The sequence below is a fragment of the Cervus elaphus genome, chromosome 22 (assembly GCF_910594005.1).
Source record: "Cervus elaphus chromosome 22, mCerEla1.1, whole genome shotgun sequence".
Classification (NCBI taxonomy): domain Eukaryota; kingdom Metazoa; phylum Chordata; class Mammalia; order Artiodactyla; family Cervidae; genus Cervus; species Cervus elaphus.
In genome coordinates, this window is record NC_057836.1 from 25,367,392 (window position 1) to 25,385,911 (window position 18,520).

Consider the following 18,520-nt stretch of genomic DNA (forward strand, 5'->3'; position numbering starts at 1 on the left):
GGGAAAAGATTAGCTATCTTGACATCACATGACTATATAGAAAATTCAGATTCCAAACCCAAGTGTCTCTGAAATCTATTCTTTCCTCTCTAAAAATAAATTCTTATTTTTTTGACTTTTAAATCATTTTAATAATCAAATCTCAAAGAGTATCTTTTAGTTTTTATAAAGTATAATGATAACGATCTTGAATTTTGAGATTAATGTATCCAGAAGAACTATTTCTTTTTCTGAACCAAAAGCCAGCATAAGGCAGCAGTTTCTCAGAGGGAAAAAAAAATTATTGTCCTTAAGTATTAGTCCATGGTGTTTAGGTACTGAATTTTGTACGAATGGATCCAGAAACCTGGACAACTTGAGGACTCAGATAAAAACAATAAAAGCAGTTCATGGACTGGAAAAAGGTCTCATGGTGGGGGAGGGGACAGAATTCAAGATGTAAAGCAATCTAGAGAGTTAGCCATTCAAATAGAATTGATCAAATGTTCGGCTTCTCTGAAGACAGAATAAATACAGTGGGAAAAGTTAGAACTTTGATTTGCAAGTGGAAAAGTATAAAAAAGGATGTCCTCATGATGGAGATTGTTAATACCAGAATTTGTATTTTCTTTATCAAAAAAAAAAAAAGGACTAGTTGAAAAATTTCTGAAACATGTTAGACACTGCTATGTAAGTAATAAAGTCAGAGGAATGTGCTGGATGAGAAAGACCCCTTCACTATTATTCCTAGTTTATTCTTAGTGAGAGTCTCCTGTATAGGACTTCACCACAGTCAATCAATATTTTAAGTATTTGATATCAGATGGTGTTCATGTATGAGTGAAAAGTGAAAAGGCAGTAAAAGTGTTAATCGCTCAGTCATGTCCAACTCTTTGCGATCCCATGTACTATAACCTGCCAGGCTCCTCTGTCCATGGAATTCTCTAGGCAAGAATACTGGAGTGGGTAGCCATTCCCTTCCCCAGGGGATTTTTCCAACCCAAGGATCAAACCCAGGTCTCCTGCATTGCAGGAGGATTCTTTACCATCTGAGCCACCAGGGAAGCCCAAGAATCCTGGAATGAGCAGCCTATCCCTTCTCCAGGGGATCTTCTCAATCCAGGAATCGAACTGGGGTCATCTGTATGGCAGGCGAATTCTTTACCAGCTGAGCTACCAGGAAAGCACTCCCACCGATGAACACAGGTTCAAATTTCAGCAACCCCTTCAGGGTCTGTTATTTATAGTACTGCTCAAATAGCATGAGACCCAACTTTGGAAGGGAAAAATCCATTCAGTGGTTTTAGAAAAATGGTCCTGAGGCTATAAATGGTTATCTCCAGATGAGAAGAGAAAGCAAAAGATGGAGCCCCAGGCTTTCTGCATTTTCCATCAACTGCACACATAACAACCAATGAAAATATGCTGAACCCAAACTGTGTTTTCCAGCCCTAGACTTGTGCTATGCAAGATATAAAAGAGGTAAAATGTATGGTCCCTGCTCCTTCAGTTAGAGTTCAGTACTCTCACAAAGCCACCCAAATTCCCTACTCACTGCTACTTTTCTCTTTATCTCATAAATTGTGGATATTTCCCCCTGCTTTCATTTGCTAAGTAGTCTTTTTAAATCCTCCTTCAGATGTGTCTGTCCTCATATTTCACCCCTCTATTAACAACCACTTCAAATAACAGAGCCATTCCCTTCATTCTTAACACTGCCCGGCTTCATCTCTAAACTGTCAACTTCTTGGATAGATATGTTCCTGATGATTGTCTAAAATCCTCCTGATGCTTCTTATGGTTTGTGTGGAAATTCAGAGACTCTTTCTCCCTCATATTGATCTCAGGTGGCCTCAGCTGGCAATGGCTTGGAGCGGGGCTTGGTTCACAGCCAGAGATTGGGCTGGGTCACAGTGGTGAAAACACCAGATCCTAGCCACCAGACCAGTGGTCAATGAAAAGACCCCTGGCCCTTCGGCTTTGCAGAAAAGAATTTCACAAAGAGGGAAAGTAACGAAACAAGTAGAGTATTTATTCAGAGGGAAAATGTACAGTACCTGTGGCTGGAACACAGGCAGACTCGGAGAAAGAGAGTCGCTGAGTCGCACCCTCATGGAAGTTTGAATTGCTTTTATTGGGCATCTCTTCTGGGTTTCCTTCAGCCAATCATTTTGATTTGCTTGGTTCACAGTCCATATTTGATATATCTCAGGATCCTCCCATTTTGTGGGAGGATCCTCCCACACATCTCTACCTCAAAGGCATCTGGGCAGAGCATCCCTTAACATTATTCCCTCTTTGACCTCCAAGCAGCCTTTCTCTGCAGGTGAGGTTGGGGAGGTCTCCTGACTTAAGGAACAGGAAATACATGGTCTGAGCAAGGGCCAGCCTCCTCCCTTAATTGTTCTGCTATTCTTTTCTTGCCAATAGAGAATGAATCTCCCATTGGTTTACCCTGCTGGGCCCATCTGTCTCCTGCCTAAATAGGGTTGCTCAAATCTTTTTCCAAGTAGTGGCAGGGTCACTGTGGAGCCTATATGCCCATTGGCTTAATCTTAAAATTGTGTTCTGCCAGGATTTCTGACTTTAGTGATCTCAGATTGTATTTCCTATTCAAAGAAAGCCGTCTCATTTGGACCAGCTCTCTCCAGATTCAGCCTTGTTGCTCTCTTTTCTTTACTATCATGCTCTACTCACATACTCATCTGACCTGTTCTAAATGCTTAATAGTCAGTATTTTAAGCATATGTTGCAATATTACAGCTCAGCTTTACTCCTGTTTGTTGCAAGTTCTATTCAGAGAATGACGTAACTCTAAAGACCTGTTTAAGATGTGAAGATGATTTGTGTTTGTATCATGAAAAAGTAAATAATGCTTAGAGTTTTTTGTTTACTGTTTTCAGGTTTACTTTGTGTTTGTTTTTAACAATCATAAACCCCATGTCTCTGCCATTGGCTGGTATTCCTCTCGGAATAAATTCCATTCTGGTGGGCTTTCCAAAACAGTCATAATCATGAAGAACTTATAAAGAATGCATCTTTTTTATAAAACTGTATTTATTTTTAATTGGAAGATAATTGCTTTACAATATTGTTGGTTTCTGCCATAAATCAACATGAATCAGTCATAGGTATACATATGTCCCCTCCTTCTTGAACCTCCCTTTCATCTCCTAATGCATCTTAACTTCTTGAAGTCATTAGGGTTTTGAACCTTATCTAAAGCAAGTGAAAGAGAAAAAGTAAAAGAAGTACATGATCCTATTTGTGTATATGCTATATGTCAGGTGGGTATTATTAACCAGTTATTCAGAAAATCTTTTGCAATGACAAGATGATGACCTCAACATCACCCAAATTGCCACCATCACTGTGGCAGGCACACACTCACAACTCTGTTCATAAAGTGCTGAAAGGAAGACTGCTAGCACAACCTGAACTTACATGTTTAAAAGCAAATTTTCCCTTGATTTGAGTCATAGGATCATTACAGCCATTGAAAATGTGGGAAAATTCTCTCAGTCTTGCTGTGAAGTCCCACAGTTCAGTACTGGCATGTCCCATGGCTTTACATAACAAGGACCCTTGGGAATCTTCAGCAATTCAGTAAGATCTAATCAGAACAATGAAAGTCATACACAAACTATAAAGACATATACTTAAGACAAGAGCATACAAAACATGTGGTAAAATTTCATACTGTATTTTAGGTTCATTCAATCAGTGAATGCGACAGAAAGAAAAAACTAGTGCCTCTCCTCCATGAATCAGGCTTCAAGACAGCTGTGGAATAGTAGCAGCTTAATATTTCAGCACTACATTTATTCAATGTCACCCTACCAGAGGCATCTGTTTCCTCCTGGTTTCCCTTAAAGTCTGTTTGGATCAGAAAGGTTTTGTGTTTTTCTTTTTTTAATTTCACTCTGAATTACAAAATATGTTGGCAACCTCCAGAGTTACCAGAACTGTTCCTTATTATGCTAAAATTCTGCTTTCATCAGGCACTAAAGTAATGGGCTCCTCCTACAGGAAGTAAATGTAGGGTTCTTAAGGTTAAGTAAGTTATCACTACAGTTCATTTCAGTTCAGTTGCTCGGTCGTGTCTGACTCTTTGCGACCCCATGGGCTGTAGCACGCCAGGCCTCCCTGTCCATCACCAACTCCCGGAGTTTACTCAGACTCATCCATTGAGTGGGTGATGTCATCCAACCATCTCATCTTCTGTCATCCGCTTCTCCTCCTGCCTTCAATCTTTCCCAGCATCAGGGTCTTTTCAAATGAGTCAGTTCTTCACATCAGGTGGCCAAAGTATTGGAGTTTCAGCTTCAGCATCAGTCCTTCCAATGAATATTCAGAACTGATTTCCTGTAGGATGGACTGGTTGGATCTCCTTGCAGTCCAAGAGAGACTCTCAAGGGTCTTCTCCAACACCACAGTTCAAAAGCATCAATTCTTTGGCGCTAAGTTTTCTTTATGGTCCAACTCTCACATCCATACATGACTACTGGAAAAACCATACCTTTGACTAGACGGGCCTTTGTTGGCAAAGTAATATCTCTGCTTTTTAATGTGCTGTCTAGGTTGGTCATAACTTTTCTTCATTACAAGAGCAGAGTAGAAGAATTATTCAATAGCACAGGAAGCTCAGCTTGATGCTCTGTAATGACCTAGAAGGGTGGGGGAGGGGTGAGAGGAAGGAGATATATGTACACACATTGTTGATATACTTCATTGTATGGCAGAAACTAACTCAACATTGGAAAGCATTTATACTCCAATTTAAGAAAATTATTCAAGAAGTAATTTCTTTAGGTTCCCAAACACCTATGTGGCACAGCTCTGTCCAATATGACAGTGTTTTTTTTTTGTTTTGGGGGGGCTTTTCTGTGGGGGGAGATGATGAAGAGGCAAAGTAAAAACCTGAATGTTTATTTATTCCGTCTAAATCCCAAATATGAAAGACAAAAAGAGGCTGAGGGAGAAAAGAAACAATAAGAACTATTGAATGGATTATTTTCACTAAGGATTGGGAAGAAATAAAAACTCTCTGAAACTAGAAAAGGGAAATCAGAAACACCACTTTCATTGATGAATATGTCCTTCACTCTGTTACTTCCTCTTCACCCACAAGTGCCATTTCCCCAGTGGGATCCTTCATGAGCCCAAGTCTAATATCCAATTATTAATTGCATCATTAAGTAAAATTGTGAGGATGATATAATAAAGATGTTTTGTTTCAATTCAATTAAATAAGCATTTATTGGCCACCTACCAGCATTCCATGAACTGTACTCAGGTCTGAGGACAAAGGACAATCTAGCAAGGAGTGCATGTACAACTCATGGTCAGACCACGTGAGAAATACTCCATGAATCAAGTTCTATGAAATCCCAGAGGAAGCAGTACTTCATTTGCTAAAGACTTTCCAGAAATGGGAGTACCCAAATATTCATAATTTTAAAAATCAATAAATATTTTGTCATATAAGAGTACTCAGATCACAACTGGCTATTTACTACCTATTGTTTGTGCTCTGAAAGTCTGGGTGCTCCCACCAATATTTCAGGGCCTTTGAAAATTACTTATAAAAGTTGTAACACTCAATTATGTATCAATATCATTTATTTAAGACAATCTAAATAGAAGAATGAAGGCCTTCAGCAGATACTATCCTAGCTTTAAGTAACTTAGGTCAGTTGTCTTACGTGTTGGTAGAAAATAATTACCATTTAAAATACTCTTAAAATGGAATTAGCTGAAGCATAATTAGTATGATATATGTTTGAGTTTGCAGACTAGTAATGAAAGAGGAATAAGCAGGTACTAGCTGAAATTCTTTAGATAGCTTAAAACTTTGTTCAAAACTGAATAAGAACAATGCTATAGTAGAATGTATGATGCATGGCAACACTGATAGCACAAATTCACATTCCTGTTGAAAATGTCCAAAAAACATTATTTTCTAGTCTTTAATTAAAAAACCAGTATGTCCATTCTCTGTCCATCAGCTGTCACCTTTATTTCCCAATTTTTTTCCTACTTGCCTGTAAAGCCTAGAGTGTTCACCCAGTAGATATTTCTACATATTTACAAAACACTTCAGCAACTTAATACCTAGGAGCAAGAAATTATATTTCTAGAACTCAGCTTTTTGGCAAATCTGAAATATAAAATATAGGTTGCTTCTGAAATCTAATGGAATTTTTTTTTAATGAATCTTAAATTTTTATCATTATCTTTTCATTTAAGGGAAAGTAATTAAACAAATTAGGCATGTTTAATAAAAATTAGATATAATAGAGGTGCCTGATGTACAATAATTATTTAAAGTTCCCTAAGCTTAATCATATGTTAATCAGTTCTTTAGCCCAGATAAATTTGCTTCTCTTTTTTTAATTCTCAGGAGTAAAAATGGCCTAAAGAAGAGGAAACTGACTAAGTAAGTTTTTCTTACTTTTTCATTTAAAAATATTCTTCATAATGATCTTCACTTTCCAAATTGAAAAGATTGTATATCTTTAATAGAAGGAAGCTTAAGAAAGAGGCAAATGCATATCATATTATGTGTTGGTGTGTTTACACATATGGATGTCAGTGACCACCAAGAAAGTGTACCAACAGAAAACGTTTCAAGAACAAGGAAAATTCTCACTGCGTGAAACCTGAGGAAGAATGGGTTGTTAGGAATTATAAAAGTCTTACAGAAGGACATCTACTCTTCTATATCTATAAAAAAATATAATGTTTAGCTACATCAAAGTAGTACAAAAACCTTTGCCATTTTGTAGCTTCAAATTTCATGCTTATTGCAGGAAAAAGGCTTTTATTCTATTTGATGTTATAACAAATACTTTGATAAATGCTGTCTCAGGAAATCTTTATAATAAGTTGAAAAGGATAATTGCTTTACCTTGCCTGTGGTTTCACTTATCTACTGAACGGTTAAGTCGTAAGAATTATAATTCTGAGGGGTGAAAATGAACTATCAGTTGATTTCAAAAGCCTAATTAGAGTATCACCTCTAGGCCTTTAGTTAAAAACTCTACACATAAAGAGTGGATAATTTCTATAAATAGACTTTATTCTTCATACTTGCCTGGGACAGAATATTGGTGAATTCATTAAGGAGCCAATTAAGGGGTTTCAGTCAGTTCTACGTATCTCTGCTAATGGAGTACATAACACAAAAGAAGAGTTAGTCCAAAATATTTCTATTCAGCTTTGAGCGACATATAATGCTTTGGCACATATAGATGACAGAATATTTTTTTTCCTGAATCTATTTCAAATTAATACTCATTCCATTGGCGTCTATCAAGTGAGGTAGGAGAGACAAGACCAGCCGAAGCAAAAGAGAGGAGCTGTCAGCTGGAAAGAATGATTTGACAGAAATAGAAACACTTTGTTGCCCCAAATTTTTAGTTGGGTTGTTAAGTGAGGTCCAGAGGCATACATTAGAGCAGTTAGAGGTTGGGGTCTCAGGACCAAGAGGGGACCTAAGATGGAGGCAGAGAGGAGAAGCAGGAGGTGGACCCAAGTTTGGGGTGGTGTATAGATGTGGTGGAACCTGCCCATAAGCCAAAACCCCATGTCAAGCTAACTTCCTCCTTCCCTCTTCTCATTTCCGTCTAGCCCTCCCTCCTCTACAGGTCATTTTTTAGGGACTCCCTCCATCTTGCCACTTACGTTCTCTTTATCTTTTCTCTTTCAGTCCAAATGCCCCCACCATTACCACCTTCCCTCTCTCCACATACCTTCATTCCTCTTCTTTCTCACCTCCTTTTTCTCCCTCTTGGTCTAAATCATTCCCCCCCACACACACCCTGATTGATTTCTGCTCCCTACCAGCTTTCTCTCTCTTCTCCTCCTCTCCCTGATGCCCATCCTTCTACTTCCTGGTCCTTCCTGACTTTCTTCTTCCTCCCCTTCTTGCTTTTGCTTTTTCTAATCCCATTTTCCTCCTAATGGGATGAGAACTAGAATCATTAAGCCCAATGTATTCAAGGTCAATGTATTGCTCAGAAACAGCAGGGAGGGGACCCTCCACCCGCCCCCAAGTTAGCTGTTCTTTTAGAAGGATGGCAAGTTTGAATGAGAAAGCTTTTAACCAGGAGCCCTTCTCCTTGGTTATACTTAGCATTCTCTGGCTTAGTAGCCCTGAAATCTTGAACTCCTCACTTAACTGTCTCAGCCTTGGCTCTCTCTGGAGCTCCTTCTGAAAAGTGAAGTGAAAGTGTGTATCAGTCACTCATTCACGTCCTACTCTTTGTGACCCCATTAACTATAGCCCACCAAGCTACTCTGTCCATGGGATTCTCCAGGCAAGAATCATGGAGTGGGTAGCCATTCCCTCCTCCAGGGGATCTACCCGACTGAGGGATCAAACCCACATCTCCTGCATTGCAGGCAGATTCTTTACTGTCTGAGCTACCAGGAAAGCCCAAGCATGAGGCTAATGTTCTCCATGTCTTATCTCAACCATCAACCAAGCAAGATAACCCATAAGCATATTTACGATTTATAGTATGTTTTCATGAGAAGGAAATGGCAACCCACTCCAGTGTTCTTGCCTGGAGAATCCCAGGGACAGGGGAGCCTGGTGGGCTGCCGTCTATGGGGTCGCACAGAGTCGGACACGACTGAAGCGACTTAGCAGCAGTAGCAGCAGTGTGTTTTAAGGGTACAGGGCTTCCCTGGTGGCTCAGATGGTAAAGAATCTGCCTGCAGTGTGGGAGACCTGGGTTCTATCCCTGGGTTGGGAGGGGTCCCCTGGAGAAGAGAATGGCAACCCACTCCAGTGTTCTTGCCTGGAGAATGCCATGGACAGAGGAGCCTGGCAGGCTACAATCCATGGGGTCACAAAGAGTCAGACTTGACTGAGCAATTTTCACATACACGCGCACACACACACAAACACACTCTTAAGGGTACCAGTTGGTGTTATTATTATTAAGTAAAACCATTACAATTTGTATTATCTGGGAGGCATAATACCCTTAAAATCTACTAAAAACATAAATTAATCTATCAGATGAGCTAATCAACAACTTTGAACAAATATCTATTATATGCTATGTATTTGCTAATGAGAAATAAGTCCACAGGTGGATGACATAAGCTGAGTAAGTTGCAGCAAGACTAAGAGAAAGGCTAACTCTGTGGACCCTGGTAAGGTGGAAAGGCTTGGGTTAGGTGACGAGTTAGGTGCTGTGTCCTGCAGAAGCTCTGAGAACAGATTGGGATAGGTAAGCTCTAGAAGAGATAAGCAGCTAGAGAAAACTACAGGAAATAGAACTGAATTCTTATTCCACAAAACAAAAACAAGGTGAGAACTTCTGTGGCATGTGCAGAAATGTAAAGTCGGATGTGTTCCTTTATTTTACTTACCAACTGTTTTGAGACTTCTGGAGATGTGCAAGGCTCTGAACACAGCCCTCTCTGAGCAAGGCACTGGGAACTCCCTGGAGATATGCTTCCAGCCTTTTCTCTGGGGGGACACAATTCCTTGCCTTTGCCAAACTGTTTAAATTTACAGTGTCTATGATATACAAGTGTCAACCTTGCGATGTAAGTGTCCTTAACGATATTTCATAGATGAGCATGTTAAATCTCAGGAGAGTTAATAAAGTAAAACTATAATTCAAACAGGTCTTCAGGCTAATCCTTGGTTTTTTCCCATAAACGGGAGTTTTCTAGAAACAACACATATTCCTGTGTGTGTATGAGTATGTGTGTGTGAAATATGTTGCTGCTAAAGTAAAAGCCAGTGGAAAATCTAGAGATTTTTCCTATCTCAAAGAAGTTAAGTGTATAGGGCTCTCTTTTTTAATTATGATATATTAGGGATTGGTAATTTTAACCCTAAAAAAATGAGTGCTAACCTGTGAGAAATAAAACGTCTGTTTTCTGCAAGGAAATTGTTCATGTTTGAGAAGCAAGGCATTAAACATTGTATGACACCTATCAGCAGGATTTTTAAAATGTACCTTTCTTTGTGTTTGACAAAGCCCGGTTCAACTGGATGACTTTGATGCCTACATCAAGGATATGGCCAAAGACTCTGACTATAAATTTTCTCTTCAGTTTGAGGTGAGTAGATAAAGTATTTCCTGCCCTCTGTGGGCATTGGAATTGGCAGACTTGTACCTGCATCAATTCTCTGATCACTGGGCAATGCTGAGTGTGATTCAGCGGTGGTGTGATTCATAATGGGCAGAATGATCATTGGGCTCAGGGTTGTCTAGTGTGCTGGTTCAGAGCGAAGGATGTCATCCTTTAGTAGGTCAGTGTTCGGGTGGCACAAATGAAGGAAAGGAGAAAATAGATGTAGGCACTGGGGTGAACAAACATTGGAACAGGAGATGTTTTCCATGGTAACACTGAAAACCAGGGGGATAGAAAGTGAGGGGGAAGCAAAGTGAGGATTGAGAGTCAGAACAATTTTTCTTTCAGGGGATTTTTACTGTATTTCTCATGTCATTTAGGCCACGGTTAAGTGTGGATGGTGGATGGATTGGACTGGACCCCCTTGTCTCCTGAGCATAAAAGAACTGGTGTTTCTTATAACCTTAGGAGTTTTGGCAGTCTATTGTATATGTGAGGTTTTGTTTGTTTTTCTTGGAGAAATTGGAGAGAGTTACACATGCTTTGTGTAAAAGAACAAAATTAGTGACATTTTTTTCTGAAGCACACATTTTTTCTTTGAATCCAAGAACGTGTGTCAGAGTAGATGGAAATGAGTCTAGGATCTCTGTAGTGTGAGGGGTACAGCTGGTCCCCAGGTTTTCTTCTCACATATTTCACAGCTCAGAACACAGTCTGGAGCCTTCTACAGCAAGGCTCAGGTGACTTATGATTCACGGAGGCCAAAAAGACAGGAAAGATGAAGTGATCTCTAAATTGTGTCATTTTTTAAAGCCTCTTAGGCTTTTTTCCCCTGTGAGACACCAGGCTGTCGAATAAAGCTGCCTTCTCCTCATTATCCATATTCATTTCTTCTTTTCCCGCATCAGCCAAGAATAGCTTTGTTCTGCAAGAAGCAGCAGGAGTCCTGGTGTGGATATTCATCCCAACAGGGGATTTAAGGATGAGAAGAGTCTCATACATTATCAAATACAAAGCCCCCAACTATCACCTGTGTCTTCAGAAATGTCACATGAAGCCTGGCTGAGTTATCCATTGTATGCAGGTGGCATATGAAATTATAAATGCTACACCAGATGCTCAAAGAACAGAAACACAATTTGAAACGGAGATCTATGGGAGGATTGGGGGCTTCCATGGTGACTTAGTGGTAAAGAATCCACTTGCCAATGGAGGAGACTCAAGTTCAATTCCTGGGTTAGGAAGATCCCCTGGAGAAGGAAATGGCAACCTGCTCCCAGTATTCTTGCCTGGGAAATCCCATGGACAGAGGAGCCTGGCAGGCTACCATCCACGGGGCTGCAAAAGAGTCAGACATGACCTAGCAGCTAAACAACAACAAAATGGGAGGATGGTATTTCAGAAAAGTGTACCAATGAAAGAAGGAGGCTTTTTATAAGAAAACATAAGGCTAAACTCAGAAGAAAATAAATATCTAAATAATTCTCATCATGGTGATGAAAATGATTGGGTTAGCCAAAAAGTTCGTTTGGATTTTTCCGTATCATCTTAAGAACAAATCCAAATGAATCTTTTGGTCAATACAATATAATATAGGTACACTTACAACTTCATTGAAGCTGCAGTCTTTTAATTCCTACTAGGTGACTTGATTTCAGTGGCACAACCAGGGTCATTGCCTTTGCTGGTAGGCAAACTTCAGTACATTGCTGAAGTAGTCTCAGTTCATGCCATCAAACCCCAGTGTAACTATTACTGTGCTTCTGAATTGCATCATCAGTTTTTTAAAAAAAATTCAGAGAATCATTTTCCAGTAAAAAGAAAATATGTTGTTGTTTTTTTCAGTTGTGAATGACAGAAACACAATTCAAACTGGTTTAGACCAAACATAAAACGAACGTGTTCAGATGAGAACTAAGATCTCTCATATAATCAAAGGGAGGATTGAGTGGCTACCCCAGGAGGGGAGCAGGGAAGCAGCTGAGACCCAGGAACGGCTAAAATCAGGGGCCAGAGATCCCCTCTTTAGAGAACTAGAAATTTCTCATTTCTGCTTCGCTCTTTGCCTTGGCCTCACTTTCTCTGGCCCAATCCAACCTCTTTCTCATAGTGGATTATGGAACCACTGACAGCCTCAGAGAGTTGCTAAAAGGGGGATCGCTCAAAAACCATTAGAGAGGCCAGATGGTTGGAAAGGCAAGTTTGCTTGATTTTGAATGCCTGTCCAAAGGCCAACTCTCCCCACTGATGATCAGTGGGCAAGAGCTTTTATAGACAGAAGGAGGGAGCTACATGCAGAAACAGGAGTCAGCTGTGACAGTCATCTTGAAACTGGTCATCAGTGGTCCAACTAGCATCATCTTGGTTGTTTTAGGTACAGCTAATCTTCAGTTTCAGGGTCTATTTGTTTCTGTTTCTTTGAGGCCAATTCTCAAAATTGTGGCAGATTATGTCATGGCTACAGTCAAGTCATCATATAGTTAACTTCTTCCACCTGGTGGGGCTTTCAGTATCTATAAAACAGCTCACAGGACATGGTTCAGAATATCATCTATAGCCCTTGAGAATATTATCTATAGCCCTCTAGTTCCTCCTTAAGAAGGAACTAAAAGTTCTTGACTATACTTAATGACTATTATTAATTATTATTATTTGGTTTCCTTCAACTGTTTCCTTTCTACGTGTTCTCACTTCTCTGATTAAATTTATTCTTTGGCTAAAGTTTTTCCACAGACAAAAGGCAGGCAGAGGACATAAGGAGAAAGGACCTTAGGGTCCTGCTCCATTTCAAGAGTATCACACGTACCGTTTCCAGAAGGAGTCGTTGGCTCTATTTCTTTTTTGTTGTTTGAAAAATAGCAGGGAGCATTCTGACTGGCTGGCATGGGTCATGATGTCTGTTCACGCTGTCTGCAGCCAGGGAGGGCAGAATCACAGAAGAACAAGAATTCTTACTGGAACCACATGGCTAAACCAGAGAGAACATTATTCCCAAAATCATTATGATGAATTATGTTCAGTTTAAAAAATGGCAACCCACTCCAATATTCTTGCCTGGAGAATCCCATGGACAGAGGAGCCTGGCAGGCTACAGTCCATGGGGTCGCAGGGAGTTGGACATGACTGAGTGACTATCACTCAGTTGAAAATCTAAACTGTTGCAGTGCATGCTTGCATCAGTCATGTCTGGCTCTTTGTGATCCCATGGACTGTAAACCACCAGGTTCCTCTGTCCATGGGATTCTCCAGGCAAGCATACGAGAGTGGGTAGCTATTCCCTTCTCCAGAGGATCTTCCTGATTCAAGGATTGAGAACCTGGGTCTCTTGCATTGCAGGCAGATTCTGCATTGCTCAGATTACTATCTGAGCCACCAGGGAAGCCCATACACACATATATAATATATGTTTAATTATATTATTATGGAATCATATGCTATATGATTATTATGCTGTTGTATTTTATAGTTATTATAATTATACTGTATATGATATTATTCTATATATGATCGTATAATAAAAGATAGGTGATAAATAAATATAGAGACAAATGGAAGGATTTGTTGGAAGGAATTGGTTCACACAATTGTGGAAGCTGGCCAGTCTTGAAATCTGTAAGGGGTCTAGGGATAAGATGATGCTGCCGCCCAAGTCCAAAGGCGATCTAAACAGAAATTCTCCTTTGTCAGCAGTCATCAATCTTTTTTCTGATACCTTCAACTAAGTGAATAAGATCCACTGGTTTTATAAAGGTTAATCTACTTTCTCAAGTTTACTGATTTAAATGTTAATTGCAACTAGAAAATACCTTCACCCAACATCTAGACTGATGTTTGACCAAGCACTTGGTGCTAGAGTGTAGCCAAGTTAATGCACAGAATCAGCCATCACACCATGACTTGGAGACATGTTTAGTGTTTTTATTTATTATTAATCTTTTTTGCATATTCCTTTGTTCTTAGAACATTATTGGTAAAATATGTAATTTATTTGGTGCCAAGTTCTGATGTTGTATCCCTGCTCTGGTGAGAAAATAAAGCTTACTCTCTAGAAGCCTGTATTCAATCACAGGCTCAGATTGTAGGTTTTGGACTAACATTTACTTAAGCAGTGACCCAGTGGTCTGACTCACTTCCTTTTTCATTTGACAACCTCCCAGGAGTTGACAACTTTCAGCTCCACCCCACCCACACATCCTCAGGTTCAGAGTCAGAGGAACCTCATCTGTTTTCAAAAACCCATTGTGCACATTTGATTTCAGGGTGCACATCAAACCTTTCACATGGCAGCCCTCAAATTTTCCAGAACATGATGAAGTTCTAAGGCTTAAGAATGAAAAATGTTTCTTGCTCTAATGGGACCTCAAAAGCATTTGTTGTTGTTGTGTAGTTCAGTCATTAAGTCCTGTCCAACTCTGCGACTCCATGAACTGCAGCACGCCCAGCTCCTCTGTCCTCTGCTGTCTCCTGGAGTTTGCTCAGATTCAGGTCTATTGAGTTCAAGAGCGTATAGAGATGGCTCAATCAATTAGACTAGCTAACGTCAGTATCTGTACAGTTATTTGTTCCGTTTATATTAATGCTTATTCACTTTGTATTCATATTCATATTCTTTCGAAGTGACAAAATACACTTTGTCAAATGTATTCACTTTGACACTGACCTTGAAAGATCATGCTCATATTGAGAAATTACATCATTTATAAGCATCATGCAAATTGAAACAAATGTCTGGGTTTACATGTGCTACCAATACAACTGCAGGTCATACATGAAGCTACATGTGTGTGTGCTCAGTTGCGAAGTCGTGTGCCACTCTTTGCGATCTTGTGGAAATGTAGCCCACCAGGTTCCTCTACCCATGGAATTTCCCAGGCAAGAATATTGGAGCCAGGTTGCCATTTCCTTCTCCAGGGGATCTTCCCGACTCAGGGATGGAACCTGCGTCTCCTGCATTGCAAGCAGATTCTTTACCACTGAGCCTCCTAGGAAGGCCAACATGAAGCTATACTAGCTGCTAATTTTCATTTTCAGAACAAATTCCTTTTTTAACTTTATATCTGATTTTGAATATGCTGGAAAGATTGATTATCCTTCTGATGAAAACATACATCTTTTCTTAAGGAGGTTTGAGATCCAGGGATTAGATGCAATTCCTCATTTCCTGTGTCTCATGTTGAGAACGTTTTGAAAATCCAGACTTTAGAGCTCAGAATTGGAGAGCCCACAAGACGTGGCACATATTGCTCATTTTGCCGTTAATTTCTGTGCTTTGTGTTTGACTGGGATGCCAGGGAGAGTCCTCACCACCTTTGCTTAGAAATGTGGCTGTAAAGGTCAAAACAAAACTATACCACTTGCCACATAGTTCACAGGAGATGACCTTTGATTTCTTGTTATTTGTAGCTGTTTTTACTTGTTTCAGTCCAGTTCCCTGGAGATCTACCTGCAGCATTGTTGAAATAAATCAACTCGAATCTTCAACAGTCTTATACCAAGGGTCTTACTTTGTTCCCAGACCTGATTTTTCTCTGCTCTCCCTTCTTGCCTCAGTTTGATCTCAGCTTCCAAGTGCGCCAGTACTAGTAATTTGTCCAGTGATTGGAGTATTTCCCTTAAATCCCATCCTAGAATCTAGGGCCCTAGTAGCTACTGCTAGACTTTCCTGAGGCTGACTTTGTTCTTTCCTGGTCTTCCATCGTGTCCAAGTTTCCCATTCTCCCTTCAGAGTACCTGTTAAAGTTTGACTCATGTTGTCCAAAAGATATGTTCAAACCCTAATCACTCATTCCTCAGAATGTGACCTTATTTGGAAATAGAGTTAATTGCAGATGTAATTAAAATGAATGAGTCCCTACTGGAGGAGGGTAGGCTCTTAATCCAATATATCTGGTGTCCTTATGAAAAGATAGAAGACACAGAGATAAAGAAGAAGACCATGTGATGGCAAAGGCAGAGGCTGAACTTGGAATCAGGCACTTGCAAGTGAGGGAGCACGAAGGATTGCCAGCAAACCTTCAGAAGCTAGGAAGAGGCAAAGAAGGATGCGCCTATAGGTTCAAGAGGACATATGTCCCTGCTGGCACCTTGATTTGGAGTTTCTAGCCTTCTTTATTATGAGATGAGAAATTCCTGTTATTTTTAAGCCACCCAGCTTGTGGCACTTTGTTATGACAGCCCTATGGAACTAATACAGAACCTCACTAGATACCTTGTTCTAAATCCTTTCTTCTCCCTTTGGGTTTACCTGAGAAGTAACCAGTCCCACAGGACCTTTCACTTGTCATAGACGGAACCTCTCATGTCAGCACCACAGGTCCCATTGCTTCTCCTGGCTTGTCTTGTAGTCTAGTCCTCTAGTTCATGGGACTCTAAGGTTCAACCTTATCCCAAAGCAAATAAGTGCTTCTTAGCTGCTGACATTGTTATAGACTCTAAAGCCAGAATACAACTTGTGCTCTTCTCAGAAGATGGTGGTCTGTGTTATGGACTGAAGGTGTCCCCACTTGTCACATTCATATGTTGAAGTCCAAGCCCCAGTGTGATGGTATTCGGAGATGGAGCCTTTGGGAGATAGGGTTAGATAAGATCATGGGGGTGGAGCCCTCATGATGGGATTAATTCCGTTGTATTAATAAGAAGAGACACCAGAGACCTTGCTCTCTCTTCCTCCCAATGCCCTCTATGTGCACGCGAACAAGAGATCATGTGAGCACACAGCCAATATGGTGGCCACTTACAAATGAAGGGAAGCCTCACAATGAAACCTACTTTGAAGTGAAAGTGAAAATATTAAGTCACTTACCGTTAGACTTACTGTACATTATGTATACATATATACACACACATACATACACACCTATATATGTGTGTGTGTGTGTTAGTTTTCAGTAGTGTCTGACTCTTTGCAACCTCATGGACTATGTAACCCATGAGGTTCCTCTGTCTATGGGATTCTCCAGTAAGAACACTGGAGTGGGTAGCCATTCCCTTCTCCAGGGGATCTTCCTGACCCAGGAATCAAACCCAGGACTCCACACTGCAGACAGGTTCTTTGTCATTTGAGCCACCGGGGAAGCCCCAAAACCTACCTTGCCAGTACCATGTTCTTGGACATCTTAGCTTCCAGAACTATGACAAGTGCATTTCTGTTCCAGCTGCTCAGCCTGTGGTGTTTTCTTACGGCAACCCCACCTGACAAATACACTGCATGTGTTTGCTCTGATTTTCAAGACTATGCTTCAAACACGGCCAACACAACACAGACCGCCACTGCCTTCAGTCACTCTGCTAGTTTTCTAGGGGGCTGCCACAACAAATTACCGTAATCTCGATTCCTTAAAACAACAGAAATGTGCTTTCTCACAGTTCTAGAGGCCAGATGTCTAAAATTAAAGTGCTAGCAAGACCATGCTCCCTCCGAAGGCTCAAGGGGAGTATCTCTTTTGTCTCTTTCAGCTTCTGGTGGACCCAGGCATCTTTGGCCTGTAGCTCTATAGCTACAATGCCTTTATCAATGCCTTCATCCTCATATGGCTCTCTTCTTCTCTCTTTATCTTATTCTGTTTTATTTTATTTTGTTTTATTTTACTCTATTTTATTTAATGTTAGACATTGCCTCCATCTTTTTTTTTTCTTGATCGTGCCGCATGGCATGTGGGACTTTAGTTCTTCGACCAGGGGTTAAACCCACATACACTGCATTAGAAGCCTGCAGTCTTAACCACTGGACCGCCAGGAAAGTCCCTCCTGGGGACTTTTATAAGGACACTTATTATTAGCTTCAGAACCCATCCAGATAACAAAATGATCTTATCTTGTGATTCTTAATTACAACTGCAAAGACTCTTTCTTAACAAGGTTCCAATGTGGACATATCTTTGGAGGGATCACATTTAGTCCACGATAGATGACTGAGTAACCTAGGAAAAAACCCACAATGATAAATTATATTAGAAACAAAACTGGCAAAAGAAAATTCAAAAATGATTTGTGTGGGTTTCAGGCTATCACCTCATACTTTACGCTCATGAAGATTTAAGCCACTGGAGTTTCCATCTGGCTGGAAAGAAAATAACCGCGAAGCTACTGGGCTAGAAGCTTAGTATTTACTTTCCTACTTGGTGACGGGCTAAATTACAAAAGATTGCAAGGCATTTTGTGTACCCTTGCCTTCCCTGCTTTGCTGCAATTTAACTTTGGCAATTTACATTTACAGTGTTCAGCCAATTAAACATCTCTTATCAACTTAAGGCATTTATAGCAGAAAGGCAGCACACAATTAAAGTTCTATCAGCTAGTCAGCTTCCATATGTGCTCTAGTGCTCCCTCTCAATCTGTTTCCACAGTTTCTTTTCATACCGGAGGCCTTTTCCTGTGGTTGATCAGTCTGTCTTCAAAGTGAGGGCTTATCGGAGAGAGTTGTACAGTTAGCACAAAT

The 18,520-nt window shown here is 40.3% G+C and overlaps 1 protein-coding gene across 3 annotated transcripts in view; it reads left to right on the forward strand.

Annotated features, from left to right (window-relative positions):
- Positions 1-18,520, forward strand: part of PTPRO (protein tyrosine phosphatase receptor type O) — a 260,020-nt gene that overhangs the window by 212,466 nt on the left and 29,034 nt on the right. For all 3 annotated transcript variants that reach the window (XM_043882124.1, XM_043882125.1, XM_043882126.1), the window contains 2 exons: positions 6,383-6,418; positions 9,987-10,068. In XM_043882124.1, coding sequence (XP_043738059.1) covers positions 6,383-6,418; positions 9,987-10,068 — 118 coding nt within the window. The remainder of the gene's footprint in view (positions 1-6,382; positions 6,419-9,986; positions 10,069-18,520) is intronic.